Below are 15,032 nucleotides of genomic sequence, written 5' to 3' on the forward strand. Positions count from 1 at the left end.
TAAGAGAGATTTTTTGATAAACAGGCTTTTAAATCTGCTTGGAAAACTTCAGCAGGTAATCATTTGATAGCTATTTTATGTTCAGAACAGGATACAAACAATTCTGTTCAAATGTAAACTGACAACAGAGTAAGATTTAACAAGTTTTTCCTAGAGCAATATATTTATACAGGTATCTCACCTTCATGCACAGAAGATGTGACCTCCACTCTGAACTGGAGGTACCCACTCACATGGTCAGCTGGGAGCCTTCTGCCGAGGTTGTAGCTGAGCATCTGATCACTGCAAGAGGAGAAATGGTTCTTTCATCCTTACTACTCTGGTGTCAGCCTTCATCTTCTTCCCATAGGCCACCCCCTAAACCCCACATATTTCTCTTGAAACTTTCACACTCACAAGAAAATAAAAGGTCAAAGGCATGTTAAGAGTCAGTGTAATTTTGTTCATTTGTACAAATGAATACTTATAAACCCAGGGATAAAAGGGAATCTTGTCACAAGGAAAAGTATCAGTAAAGGCTGAAAATGCAATACTGTACAATATTGTTATGATTTTTTTAAAGGGCACTTATTTGCTCTCTCACCGTTAAGAGTGACCAGAGAAAGGGCATTTTAAAACCCATCAAGGAGCTGAGAAAGGCCTAAAATTTTGGGTGTTTTCTGACTCAAGTGTAAATGTATAGAAGGTCTGGTTCCTTAGCATTTAGCATGATAGGAGTTAGGTTCTAAAAAGACAGGCACAGGGAATTCCCTGGTGGTCCAGTGGTTAGGAATCCGTGCTTCCACTGCAGGGTACACAGGTTCCATCCCTGGTTGGGGAACTAAGATCCCGCATCCTGCATGCTGCACGGCCGGCCAAGCAAAAGAAAAAAAACAAAAGAGAGAGAGAGGCGCACAGGTAAGGGTTATCACATGGAGGGCACAGTGCTGCTGTATCCTGAAGAACAGGAGCTGGGAGTTAGGAGAGAGCAGCGTGAGAACAGGCCGGGCTCTGACAGCTGCTCCAGCTGTGTGAGAGGCAGGGGGTTGCTGCACCTCCCCTTCTTCACCTGTAAAGTAAGGGGATCACTGTTGGCCCTCACTATTGGGGGGCCTATCACTGATACTCCAGGCAGCTTGTGAGAGCCATACTGATGGGACAGTTGGAGAACTGCACTAACTGTTGGGAGTCTCGCTGCCACACTTGGAGGTGCGCTGGAGGGGACCACAACTGGGCCCAGCTCCTGCCCCACCTTGGCCCCAGGCTCAGGCTACCAGCCTCCTCGAGGATGGAGTGGTTGATCTTTTTCAATTCCGTGTTTATTTATCAAAGTCAAATACAATCACATCATTTCTCTGTATGCAAGCAACTTTTGTTCAGAATCTGATTTATTCTTAATTAAGGAAAATAATCAGAGGGATAGTACCAAATCACACTATCTCTGCTCTCACACTGCCCTCTAATGGCAACTTCAGGAGGAAAACACAAGGCCTCTACCTAATACTTGCACCACTGTACACTTCAGAGCCTCTGGTCAGCTACTGATTATTAATCTCCATAACTATTTTGCTTGTTCTTCTCTACCTCATCAGTACAATTATAAATAGATGTTATCTGGGATTTTACATTAGCTTGTACACATTTACATGCTAATGTAAAATCCCAGTTCAGCTCTTATGAATTTCTTTGAGTTCATAGCAAGATTTTCTTAAAACAATAAGATCATTTCCTTTACTTCTTTCCTTTTCTTCCCTAGAAATGTTGTAATAATTTTTTGACTGATGCTTTTAAAAAGCTTTGTTTCCCCCAATTGAGTGCTTACACTCTGATAAGGGCTTTGCATGCATCATCTCCTTCAATCTTCCCTGTGAGGCAGGTGGTGGCCCTGTTTTCTAAGGCATAGGGAGGGTAAGTAACTTGCCCAAGGCCAGGCAACAATTAAGTGACAGAACCAGGATTAGAACACAGATGCATCTGACACAGAAGACCCTGCTCTGCAGTCTCCAGATCAGATCTCATTTTATACACACTTTCAGTGATTCTTGGCTGCTTTCAGTAGCATGCATTTTAATGATGTTTACTCATGGCTCATCTCAATGCAATCATTATCATAATGTTTTGTCTACTTAATCTGGTATTTTAAAAAAATTTTTTCTGTAAAGGGATATATTGGCATTTTTAACTATTAGACATTACAGGTATGTTAAATGCTTTTACATTAGAGTGTTTGAATAATTCTATAATGACTATAATGACAGCAGGGATGTCTTTTTCTCTTACCACTGTCTTCCAGTATTTAGACAGTGCCTGACACGCAGAGATGCTCCACCTTTGTCCACTAACGCATGAACCCAGCAGCAAACTACTGGGACCTACTCTCAACATTACGGTTCCTCACCCACGTCTTTGGACATTCAGTCCTGGAATAATAAAAATCTTCATTTCTTTGTTAAAATTAAATTGACTCTCCTCTCCTCCTCTTTGGCCAGTAAAAGTAAAGTGCTGGTGTTGATGATAAAAACTTATAAAAGTGATGCATTTTAGCTAGGAAGTAAATGTTTAGTAGGGATTCTAAGAATGGCATCCATCCTTTTGCTCACTATCATACCCCAAATACCCAACACAGTGCTTAACATTTAGTAGACACTATATGTATACACACCCACACATTTGTTGAATAAATTTAACAAATGAGGCTCTTTACTTGGAAAAAAGAATTTTAACCGGTGTCAGTGCTATTTTTTACCCAAACTGACAAGATACTCAACTAGTCAGTCTATCAGTACAGGAATGCCTCCCTATTTGGAGATTCCAAGTCAAGGGGGTTTCATCCTTGTTGAGTGCCTGTCAAGGGATTCACCTCTTTCTTGTTCTTACTCAGTCTCATCTGATTCATCCTGCCTCTTGCCATGACAGATAATTGTGTACCCTATATTATATATTATTATGATATATAATTATAAAGAATAAGTGCCAAAGAACTCTCACTGTCTGACTGAGACATCCTCTCACTAGTGTAATCACAGCAAATGACAAAGCATGGGAAGGCGGTGTGCCTTTTGGACAGAATGCAAGCCACTCCCTGAAAAATGTCACATTCAAACCGATGCTCTTAAAATAGGTAATGAGTAAGGACTTCTAGCTCATCCTATAAAACCTCACCATGTAAAAACCTCAGCTACTTCAGAGAGTTGCAGTCTACAAAACACATAAGGAAACTCAGCATTTTTCAAGACGTATCAATTACTTGATAGAAAGTAATAATCAGATCAAAAAATAGATTTAGATGCTAATAGCCAATACACTAATATGTAGTATCATATTTATTTAATAAAGCAAATTCCTACGTATCAGGCAATGCTTTTAATATACTTATGTAGAAACATTTCATAATTCTGATATTTTACGAATTCATGCTGGACTTCCTTCCCGTACATATGGAATCTATGACAGGCAGTACTCTATGTGGCCAGTTCTTTAAAAGACTGAATGAAAAGCCAGCAAGTTAACAGGAGTTTCAAGCACTGATAAGGTTTTATTTTTCCTTGATCATTCTCACTGGTATACCTAAATTGACACTCTGCCAAGGGTCACAGATATTATATAAATTATATGATTATACTTATATAAACTAAATTCTAGGTATATTTCCAATGAGAGTTAATTCTCACTCTTCATAATTTTTCATTTTCTATCAATCCTAAAAATAATTTTTTAAAACTTCCCAAATAATATTATCTCTACTAGAAGCAATAATTGCTATCCTTAAAAATAACTGTGATTTCCCAGTTTTATCAAATTAAACCAGGCTGCTAGAATTTCAGCATAATATTTCTACTTCACGTGGTCTGGCTCAACCATTGCCTCTGATGGCCAGAGAATGAGAATCCATTAGAATCTCTTAATTTCAGGTTTTGAAGGGGTCTTAGAGATCATCGGTCTAAAGACTTTATTTTTCAGATGAGGAAAGCAATGCCTGAAAAAATTGTGACTTGCAGAATCGAACAGTTAATTAGCTGCAAGGTGAACAGGAATGAGCAACCTTCCTCAGTTAGCTAGTACTACATCACTGCCAGTCCTTGAAGTGTTGCAGAGAAGCTGGGATTCTGGAGCTGACCGACCTGCTCAAATCCCAGCTCCACCCCTGGCTTGCCAGCCTCAGATTTCTCATCTCCAACATGGGTATAATCACATTATTCACCTCTCAGAGCTGTTGAGAAGATGACATGAGCTAATGAGTGTAATTTACTTAGCTCCTGACACAGAATAGGGTCTCATCATCTTTTTTGTTTACTTTGGTTTACTACGGCTGCTACCACTACTACAACTACTTTTATCACTGATACTGCTGCTACTACCACTACTATTATCACATGTTCATAATGTTCTCCTAAAATGAAAAAGATGCCCCCCAGTGCCACCTGAGAGCACCAGTGTTACTGGGTTTGCTGGCACTTACCATGTGAAAATATATACACCATTTATAATAAGGGATGGAGGCACGTTACGATTTCTTAACTACTTGATTCACAGCTTACAAAAAGTTCACAGAAAGAAAACAGACGTCAAATCACATTTTAAAATTCTCTCAACAAGTAATTTCTAGTTGTCTGAATGAACATATATGTCTTAGAGCTCCACTTTAACACCTTCTCAGAGTCTAGGCTTTGTTTTAAAGGGCCCTAAAATAAGGTGGTTTTGGTGTCTCAGGAATAACATATTCTCTGGATGGGGTTAATCAGGATCAGGAGGTGTCAACCTGACACTCAGATCTTGCTCTAGGGAGAGCTTTTTATAGCAAGATTTCAATATGCTCAAAAACAACTGAGCACTGTGACATTTGACACTGAAATGGTAATAATGGTAGGTACATCTTGGAAAAGATAGATAACCCAAAAAAGGTATATAATTAAAATAAAGTGCTTTCTGCCCTGCACATTTCAATGAGTATATGAGCACTTTCATTTTTAAAAGAATTATGTTACCACTTCTTATCAGTAAGAAAAGTCCTCGGACTTCAAAGTTATCATTTCAGTTGCTGCAGTAGGAACTAATCCCAACAAGACCCCTACGTGTGAGGGCTGATTACCCGATGGCTTGCCGCTCCAAAAGCCTCTGGACTGGAATGGTTAGTTTCCCCAGAAAACGCTTGATGATAGGACGGCTCTTGGCAAATTTGTCTTTAATTTCAATTTCTAAGACATCAGTAAGGAGTGCAAAAAAGGAATATTTCTGAAAACAAAACATAACAGGTTGAGTCAAAAAAAGAGATAAATATGAAATTATGTATATCAGTTTATTATTATAGAAAATAGTATCTCTTAAATCCTAATGACACAAAGAGTCCACATTGTTAGAAAAATCTGCAGCTATTGTCAGTCCTTTATTCACTCAGAATCATTAACATTCACAAAGACTAAAAAGCAACAGCTAGGATCTGTATGATAAAGGAAGCCCCTTCAATCATCCAACCCTTCCTGGTTCAACAGTTTTAGGAGATGCTATCAAATATTAAACTATGCACAATACAATTTTAGTGCTCACTATATTTAACGCATCTTAATTCCTTAATACTTAACATCTTATTATAGAGTGGCTTAGACTTAACTGATACATTTGATTAACAGCAATTTTAATTCCTGATCCCATGGTATTTTTGAAGTTGCACACCACAGGTTAAAATACTCCTTCACTTAGTGGTTAAAGTAGGAACATCTAAAGGATATTATGGTTTCCCTGGTTTATATTAAAATAAAACAATGCTTAAATGCAAGTTACTCAATTTAAAAGGCACACAGGGACATTTTTTCTGGGACAGAAAAATAAAAGTATGAGGTTAAGATAAGATGTGTTGTTTTAAGAATGCCATTGGAGAAAACTGGATTGGATATTAATAAGGATATAAAATAAAAATAAAGAGCTTTACTCATTTACAAAGACTTTCACATATATTACAAAGATAAAATTTTCTTTTTAATGATGAGGCTTTCAGGAAAAGTAAGTGATGGGGCCAGGAATCTAACCTGAACCATTTCTCTCCTCCCCTGGCAGTATCCAGGCAACCACAGTGATGTGAATAGTGCCAGCCAGCTTTACACTTAGGGGTCACGAAATTTATTTAGTCATAACAATTTAATTTCACCAAAGGGCCGTAAAGTTTAGTCATCTTCTTAATGGAAAAAGCACTTGCTTAGAATAAGAGAGCAGAGTTTAAGCACTACTAGCCTCTGAATAGCTAGTTACATAAACATTTTAAGCTTCTGTTTCTTAATCACACAAATGGAGAGATGATAATCTCATCCCTTACACCCCCCTTATCAGGCTTGTACTGGTAACATGGTTAAAAACTTTGTAAATATTAAATGTTAGGGAAATAAAGTTACTACCCAAAGCAGTCTACAGATTCAACGCAATCCTTATCAAATTACCAATGGCATTTTTTATAGAACTAGAACAAAAATCTTAAAATTTGTATGGAGACACAAAAGACCCCGAATAGCCAAAGCAGTCTTGAGGGAAAAAGACGGAGCTGGAGGAATCAGACTCCCTGACTTCAGACTATACTACAAAGCTACAGTCATCAAGACAATATGGTACTGGCACAAAAACAGAAATATAGATCAATGGAACAAGATAGAAAGCCCAGAGATAAATCCACGCACCTATGGTCAACTAATCTATGACAAAGGAGGCAAGGATATACAATGGAGAAAAGACAGTCTCTTCAATAAGTGGCGCTGGGAAAACTGGACAGCTACATGTAGAAGAATGAAATTAGAACACTCCCTAACACCATACACAAAAATAAAATCAAAATGGATTAGAGACCTAAATGTAAGACCGGACACTATAAAACTCTTAGAGGAAAACATAGGAAGAACACTCTTTGACATAAATCACAGCAAGATCTTTTTTGATCCACCTCCTAGAGTAACGGAAATGAAAACAAAAATAAACGAATGGGACCTAATGAAACTTCAAAGCTTTTGCACAGCAAAGGAAACCATAAACAAGACGAAAAGACAACCCTCAGAATGGGAGAAAATATTTGCTAATGAATCAACGGACAAAGGATTAATCTCCAAAATATATAAACAGCTCATACAGCTCAATATTAAAGAAACAAACAACCCAATCCAAAAATGGGCAGAAGACCTTAATAGACGTTTCTCCAAAGAAGGCATACAGATGGCCAAGAAGCACATGAAAAGATGCTCAACATCACTAATTATTAGAGAAATGCAAATCAAAACTACAATGAGGTATCACCTCACACCAGTTAGAATGGGCATCATCAGAAAATCTACAAACAACAAATGCTGGAGAGGGTGTGGAGAAAAGGGAACCCTCTTGCACTGTTGGTGGGCATGTAAATTGATACAGCCACTATGGAGAACAGTATGGAGGTTCCTTAAAAAACTAAAAATATAATTACCATATGATCCAGCAATCCCACTACTGGGCATATACCCAGAGAAAACCGTAATTCAAAAAGACACATGCACCCCAATGTTCATTGCAGCACTATTTACAATAGCCAGGTCATGGAAGCGACCTAAATGCCCATCGACAGACAAATGGGTAAAGAAGTTGTGGTACATATATACAATGGAATATTACTCAGCCATAAAAAGGAACGAAATTGAGTCATTTGTTGAGACGTGGATGGATCTAGAGACTGTCATATGGAGTGAAGTAAGTCAGAAACAGAAAACCAAATATTGTATATTAACACATGTATGTGGAACCTAGAAAAATGGTACAGATGAACCAGTTTACAGGGCAGACGTTGAGACACAGATGTAGAGAACAAATGTATGGACACCAAGGGGGGAAAGCCGCGGGGGGCGGGGATGGTGGTGTGCTGAATTGGGCAATTGAGATTGACATGTATACACTGATGTGTATAAAACTGATGACTAATAAGAACCTGCTGTATAAAAAAATAAATAAAATTAAATTAAAAAATTTAAAAAAAGAATGTTAGGGAAATAAAGTTATTGCTAGTATCATTACTATATCCACTATGTGCCTTCTAAGTGCTCATCTTGAGATAACGTTTTATGTCTTCTAGGCTTCTAATGTGTTAAATTAAGTGGTATGCCTTTAAGAGTTAATCACTATTTGGGGACAGTAAGTAGTTTTTCAAACCAAGAATAAGAAAACATGTAGTATTTATCCACTTAAATAACCATAAAAACTGCCCAGGAGAAACATCCTGCTTCACTGACAAGTCTCAGATAGCCACATCTTTTCTCCAATTGGTTTTAGATCCCCTGAAGTATCTCCCTAGCCAATGAAATACTTGTTCAACATTGTTAGAACATATTATTGTCATTAAACATTTAGGGAGTGATTTAATTAATTGTGCAACTCCCATGCCAATACAGGTTTGTCTAGATGCACTCATTAATGCTAGTATATGAAATGTGTCTTGGTTCCCTGAGAAATGGTGGGAGAACTCACATTTTGCTCCCTAGAAAAGAAGCAACGTCTCTGTTCATTCTTTGACTTTAAATAGTTCCAGTGGGAAAACCCTGGGCTTGATTTCACTGATATGATGCACTATGATGACTGGTAACATATTGTAACTGTGAGAGAGTCTGAAATACCATCAACACAATCTGCCTTGCCTCAGGATGATGACTCCTTGAATGGCTCATGTAAGTAACCAAAATCTGTAATGGAGATCCAAAAACCATTTGCCAGACAGTAAGGAGAGAAATTCCTTTAATCTGTACTGAGTATATGCTAGAACAAAATATCAAAATTTTAAATAAAAATGAGATCAGTATTATTGACTTTTCCTTCTGCCTCAGGCTCCCATATGGCTTGGCAAGGCACTGTTACTGATGCTGCCCTTACAGAATTTTGATACTTTGTTCATCATGAATTTTTGCCTCGATTTTGATTTTTTAAAAAATATTGCATTGAAATATTAATTTTGATCATTGAGTCTTTTGTACCCTATAAATCATGCACCTGAAGGAAGTGCCTCACTTGATTTACCCTAGACCTAGCCCTGGTTAGAAGGGAATATCTCATTTTCATTGTACCTTTTTCTAACAGAACCTCTAGACACCTCAACCATCTTGCCCACACCCATAAGCAGCTCAATGATACAGAGTCCAGTGGAAAGAGATGGAGTTGGCCAACTTCCTAACTGTCAAGTAGAAGGCCACTTACGATCATCTTACCTCTCGGTGCCAAATTGGATTTGTGGTGTTACTGATGATAGTAGACCTCCTCTCCTGCCCATGGTGGGCACAGGTGGGGAAACTGCTCTTCTTCCCTGGCTGAATCGACATCTTAAGATAAGGGTCAGGATTGAAGAACATCCCTTTCTTTAGCCCAACTGCCCGAAGATCTTTAAAGAAAGAAAGAGAGGAGGAAGGAGGGAGGGAAAGAGAGAGGGAGAGGAGAGGGACAGAAGGAGAAAAGATTCATATATCTTGATTAGAACAAGCAGCTCAACGACAATTTGTTCTTAAATAATCACACAGGAAGCTCTAAACAGAAACTATTTGGTAAAACAACAAAGTTATTCACACTATGATTGCTTAGGTAAGTGAGGACAAGTGGGTTATGACTAGTTCCAGCAGAAGGTCTCCTAACAGGCTGCAAGATGAAGCCAAACTTTTACTACCACCTTATACACCTAAAATGACTTTTCCTGGGAACCGTTTTGATCGTAACATGTGCATCTTCACCACCTTTTTCTATGTGGCTTGGCAGCTAGCATTTCACACAATGTCTTGAGAGAAACCCTTAGTAAATAGTGTATTAAAAAAGAAAACCAATATGTTCCTTCATGAGAGAAAAGTGAATCTTCTATATACACATATGAGATGCACTGACTTAAGTTTAATTGGGGATGAAACTTAAGAGCACACATTCAGTTATGCCATATTTAAAACGTCATACATATTCTACAAATGAAATGAATGTTAGGGGAAATAAAAGGAGACCAGAAATATTTCTAAAATTTGAATGCTATCTGCTACATTAAATAATTGTAAGATTATTTTTTCAATAGGCTGTTAAGTTAAATATTTGATGAATGTCCCATAACTCATCTTAGAGTCACCACTTGTTATTTCATACTATGGAAGCTGCTAAAAGTTCTGGCTAAAGTCTGGTTAGTGAAGAGACTAAAACTTTTAAAAATGGTCAAGCTGAGGGATACAAAAATGTCAGGAAATAAAGCTGGCTTCACTGGATCCCTGATGCCTTTCTGAGAATATCAGTTTGAATAAGGTTGCCCTGAGAGCTATGTGATCTTGAAAGCTTCCGGGAGAATAGACAGCTTCTAGGTAACTTTATGCAGTTATAATCAGTTTAGGGAAGTCCTGACCACTGGTTCAGAAAAAAAATTCTGTGGACGGCCTCTGAATCCTCAAAGACCTTTGGATTACCCAAATCAGCTGGGGAAGAGACCCTATAGAGTAACCCCACATTTTAGGAGGTCACCAGGGTCATCCTACTCAAGCCCATTCCTGAAACACAAAGTCTTTCTTAGAAGGACAGAATTGGCCTGGGGTTGCCCATAGAACCATACTCCCTGGAGGAGGTTCACCAATGACCAAGAAGAACTTGTGGCCTAGATAACATGTGATGAAAACAGACCAGGACTGTCTAATGACTCATAACTGGCAGTAGTGGGAGACAGTCTAATATGTCAGAAAAGATTTAAAAATTCAAGCAAGAGGACCTTATGTTAAGAACACTGCATCAAATATAGTAAGATCTTTGATCTAAAAGCCAGTGGCAGATGGGAAAGATGAGTAAAGAACTAGACAAGCACTTCAGAGAAGCTGCTGTAATCTCATTAGCTTCATAGTTCCCATCCCTGGCACTTCCTAAACTATGGAGTCATTATTAATACAGCATTTGCATTTTACTGTCAATTTAATAATGCTGCATGTTTTCACTTGGCTTTATTTAGCATAAAATAGCTTTGAGAGAAAATGCAATTTACATATTTATTTTCTTACCTTTCTTGATTGTGCTCGCCTCAGACTCAGACAAGAGAATGACATTCTTTAGATATTAAATCTACTTCTCAAGAAGGGATTTCTTTGCAGTAAACAAGGAGTAACATGTACAGAAATGGCTGCCATGACGTCTGACAGAGCTAAATTATTCATGCAAAACATTCCTTTGAAGAAAAAGCATCCACCAGAAGATTAAGCCACAGCGATGAAAGATGTCACTATTAACCCTTTTCCACAAGGGACATCGTACAAATAAATACAATAAACTACCAATTATTTGTACTCTGATAATTCAGTTCACTTTATCCATCTCTTGCCTCTCTCTTTTATCTTTTATATATTTTATTGCTCATAAATATCCATATCACCTAACAGACTAAAGAAGGACTCAAAGTCACAAAGGTATGACAGGTTAAATATCCTTCTTACTTGGAGAAGAGGTTTAAGATAGTCATCAAAAAACAGTTTTTTGTTTTAGCTGTAGAGTTCAATTATTTGTGTCTCTACTTATCCATAGATAATCAAGAGCAGAACATTTGCAGACAGACATTCTACAGTGCTTAAATGCGCTCCATAAATATTATCATCCACTGTCAATATGCTACAACCAGATGAATTTTTTAGAATTACCGTTATAAAATTGCTTTCATCTTCTATAATTTTTAGCCATTTCTATACATCATCTGCAAATAGCTGATCACATGGTAAGAAATAAAACAGATTTTAGGTAGCGAGCCTCCATGTGTATTGAGGTGGATGTTGGAAAAAGTTGTATATAAAAAAAAGCATTTGGCTGTGCCCCAAAGCTTATTTCCTACTTTTTAGGAAAATGTCCTGGGATTTTCAACTTCTACGTGGTCATTCTCCCATGGTGGGTTAATTAACAGCCCCTCTGGAGTCAAAATCAATATGTGTGTGTCATATTTAGAGTGATATTGATCATTTGAAAGCTTAGGGCAATGCTTCTAAACTAAGAAGACCGTGGTATGGTCAAACTAAGTTTTCTGAGCCATGGAGGTTGGCCAATTGTTCCATATCTATAAACGAATAAATCTATAAATGATTTCTCTTCCTGCAACCACCCCAGAACTGTGAAGGTCTAAAGCACAGGTAGCCAACTGAAGTGTTTTCAGAAGAGAGACAGATAAGGGGGGTGGGGAGTAGTATCACAGGCAGTGGTAGTAAGTTCTTTTCTAAAAATCTAGATATTTTTAAAACCCTGAGGGTTCCAACCAAAATATATTTATTGGCCAAATTTGAACCAGGGCTTCCCTGGTGGCACAGTGGTTGAGAATCTGCCTGCCAATGCGGGGGATGCGGGTTCGAGCCCTGGTCTGGGAGAATCCCACATGCCGCGGAGCAGCTGGGCCCGTGAGCCACAACTACTGAGCCTGCGCGTCTGGAGCCTGTGCTCCACAACAAGAGAGGCCGCGATGGTGAGAGGCCCGTGCACCGCGATGAAGAGTGGCCCCCACTTGCCGCAACTGGAGAAAGCCCTCACACAGAAACGAAGACCCAACACGGCCAAAAATAAATAAAATAAATAAATAAATAAAAATTAAAAAAAAAAATTTGAACCAGTTTACAGCCTCTGAGATTTGCCAGAGAACCAAAGCAAAATGGTTTTCATGGTAAGTAACCTGTATGGCGGGGGAAGGGGAGGAGAAGGAACATGCTAGAACAGACACAGATAGGCTGTGGGCCAGCAATGAACTAATGTGCACACTTCCATTATACGTGATATTCATGCATCATGGACTTGTGTTTTCAAGATCAGCCTTCTAACTCTCACTCTTGAAAATTTCTATTTTAATTTTCTATTTTCATTCGTAACATTTTTTTGCAGCCAAGAAAAAGTGAATCTAATTTAAATTTCAGAAGCACTACAACAATGGAAAAATGAAAACAAAACATCTTACAGTGATAGACATCTGTTAGACTTGATTTTACATGTATTGTAGTATGGTCGTCTGTTTTAAAAGTCCATTTCAAATACTGATTTTTCTTAGAGTATTCTTGACTTTATGACTGCCGATTAATTTTTTTAAATCAGTGGCTTTGAAACTTTTTTTGACAGTGATCTATGTATGAAATACATTTATCTTGAAACCCATTATACACATACATAGGTGTGTATATTTTTGTGTGTGAAATTTTCAGTTTGTATAAACTGGTGTTCTATGAAAAACATTTCCCTTTGGTGGTTAAACTCTGACTTTTTTCTATTCTTTTTTTAATTGCTAGTTTCAACTAAATTAATCTTATAAATCACCAGTGAGTTCCAACTCACAACCTGAAAAGCGGTGCTTCAGTTGTATGATAAATATACAAAAAATCAGAATATTTTACTAACCAGAAAATAAACAACAAAAAAATTGTCTCATCCACTTTTCAATTCTTTATATGTATTCCTTCACAGAAATAGGAGTATCCCTTGGCTTTTTTTCGCTAGTCTCCAAATTTTTCCTTTCTCTAGATGAGGCAAGCACAAATTGTTTTCAGTAATCTAAGCTCTACAGTGGGTTTAGCACATGTTACATTACAGTTTTTTTAAGTAAGTATACACAGTTATGGTCTTTTCATCACAAGACAACTTGCTAGAAGCTTTCTGAGTTTATATTAATAATCTAATTTTTCATGGTAAGAGATATACTTGAATTTCCAGAAGTATTACCAAAAAAAAAAAAAACTTGCTCACATATCATATATGAGAGTGTAGACAGAAGTGACTATTCATGCCTTTGAAATTACACACTTTCCACCTGGACATCATGTTTCAAGACATCCTTACCAGACAACGTAAAGCTAACGAGTTTTCGAGAATGCTGACTTCCTGAAGCACCTCCTTCCATGCCTTCTGCCCCCATCTGCAGAGAAAAAACACATATGTTAAGTTTCACAGGAATATGGTACCTCTCAAATTTCTTAGGGAAACACATATATTTGCAAATATGATTTTTGTATCAATGTATTGTATATGCCTTTTCATATGCTACAAATCTTGGAAGTGAGACATAAATGCAGATTCTCAGAGACTAGAGAAAGGGTCATACCTAAATTTAATCTTTACCCAAAATGTAACCAATATGAGCTTCCAAGTTCCCTGGGATATGAACCAACCTACTTTATGTCCTTTTATTTCTTTGGTAAGAATATTGGGGCTTCCCTGGTGGCACACTGGTTAAGAATCCGCCTGCCAACGCAGGGTATGTGGGTTTGAGCCCTGGTCCGGGAAGATCCCACATGCCGCGAAGCAACTAAGCCCATGCGCCACAACTAAGCCTGCGAGCCACAACTACTGAAGCCCACGTGCCTACAGCCCAAGCTCCACAACAAGAGAAGCCACCACAATGAGAAGCCCGTGCACCGCAACGAAGAGTAGCCCCCACTCGCCGCAACTAGAGACTGCCCGCGCACAGCAATGAAGACCCAACGCAGCCAAAAATAAAATAAATAAATATTTTTTAAAAAGAATATAGTTGACATGTAGTAAGCATACTTATATTGCTATTATGGTATTAAAACATTCCCTTAACTTAAAAATCAAACATCAAATTCCTTCAGATTTATTAGGAAAACCTAGAATAAACTAAACAGGTGATTTACATCAGACTCATCCATATATATGTAGAATTATCCTCTCTTGCTAAATATTTCTGAGTGACCATGTGGATGTCCCACTGCCCTTGTAGACTCCTATTTTATTGTGCTACTGGTACATGGCACATGCTATTATAATTAGCAATAATAAGAATTTGCAATCCTATTGTACTGATTATTGTATTGTAAAGTTTTTTCTAAAAGCTTCTGAGTAAATTATATCTTACTTGAAACGAGTCATTTACAGACCATAGCAGATTAAGTCTCTCAATTTATGTACAATTAGTGCTCAATTTATGGTACACTAGGAAAAAAGGGTTTTGTGGTCCTCTAAAAAAGAAGTCCAGAACACTGTAAGAGACAGATTTGAAGGCAGAATGTATTTTGAATAGTCAAGAAATAGAAACCACATTTTAATTCCAAAGTTTATATTACACCCTTCCATCTTATCTTTGTGGC

General features: G+C 37.7%; 1 protein-coding gene across 9 annotated transcripts in view; it reads right to left on the minus strand.

Moving 5' to 3' along the window:
* The window catches only part of HECW2 (HECT, C2 and WW domain containing E3 ubiquitin protein ligase 2), a 434,057-nt gene that overhangs the window by 139,761 nt on the left and 279,264 nt on the right, over positions 1–15,032 (minus strand). For all 9 annotated transcript variants that reach the window (XM_057550882.1, XM_057550884.1, XM_057550885.1 and 6 more), the window contains 4 exons: positions 13,765–13,840; positions 9,177–9,346; positions 5,069–5,211; positions 182–282 (listed from right to left, as the gene is read on the minus strand). In XM_057550882.1, the coding sequence (XP_057406865.1) occupies positions 182–282; positions 5,069–5,211; positions 9,177–9,346; positions 13,765–13,840 (490 nt within the window). The remainder of the gene's footprint in view (positions 1–181; positions 283–5,068; positions 5,212–9,176; positions 9,347–13,764; positions 13,841–15,032) is intronic.

The sequence above is a fragment of the Balaenoptera acutorostrata genome, chromosome 8 (assembly GCF_949987535.1).
Source record: "Balaenoptera acutorostrata chromosome 8, mBalAcu1.1, whole genome shotgun sequence".
NCBI lineage: Eukaryota > Metazoa > Chordata > Mammalia > Artiodactyla > Balaenopteridae > Balaenoptera > Balaenoptera acutorostrata.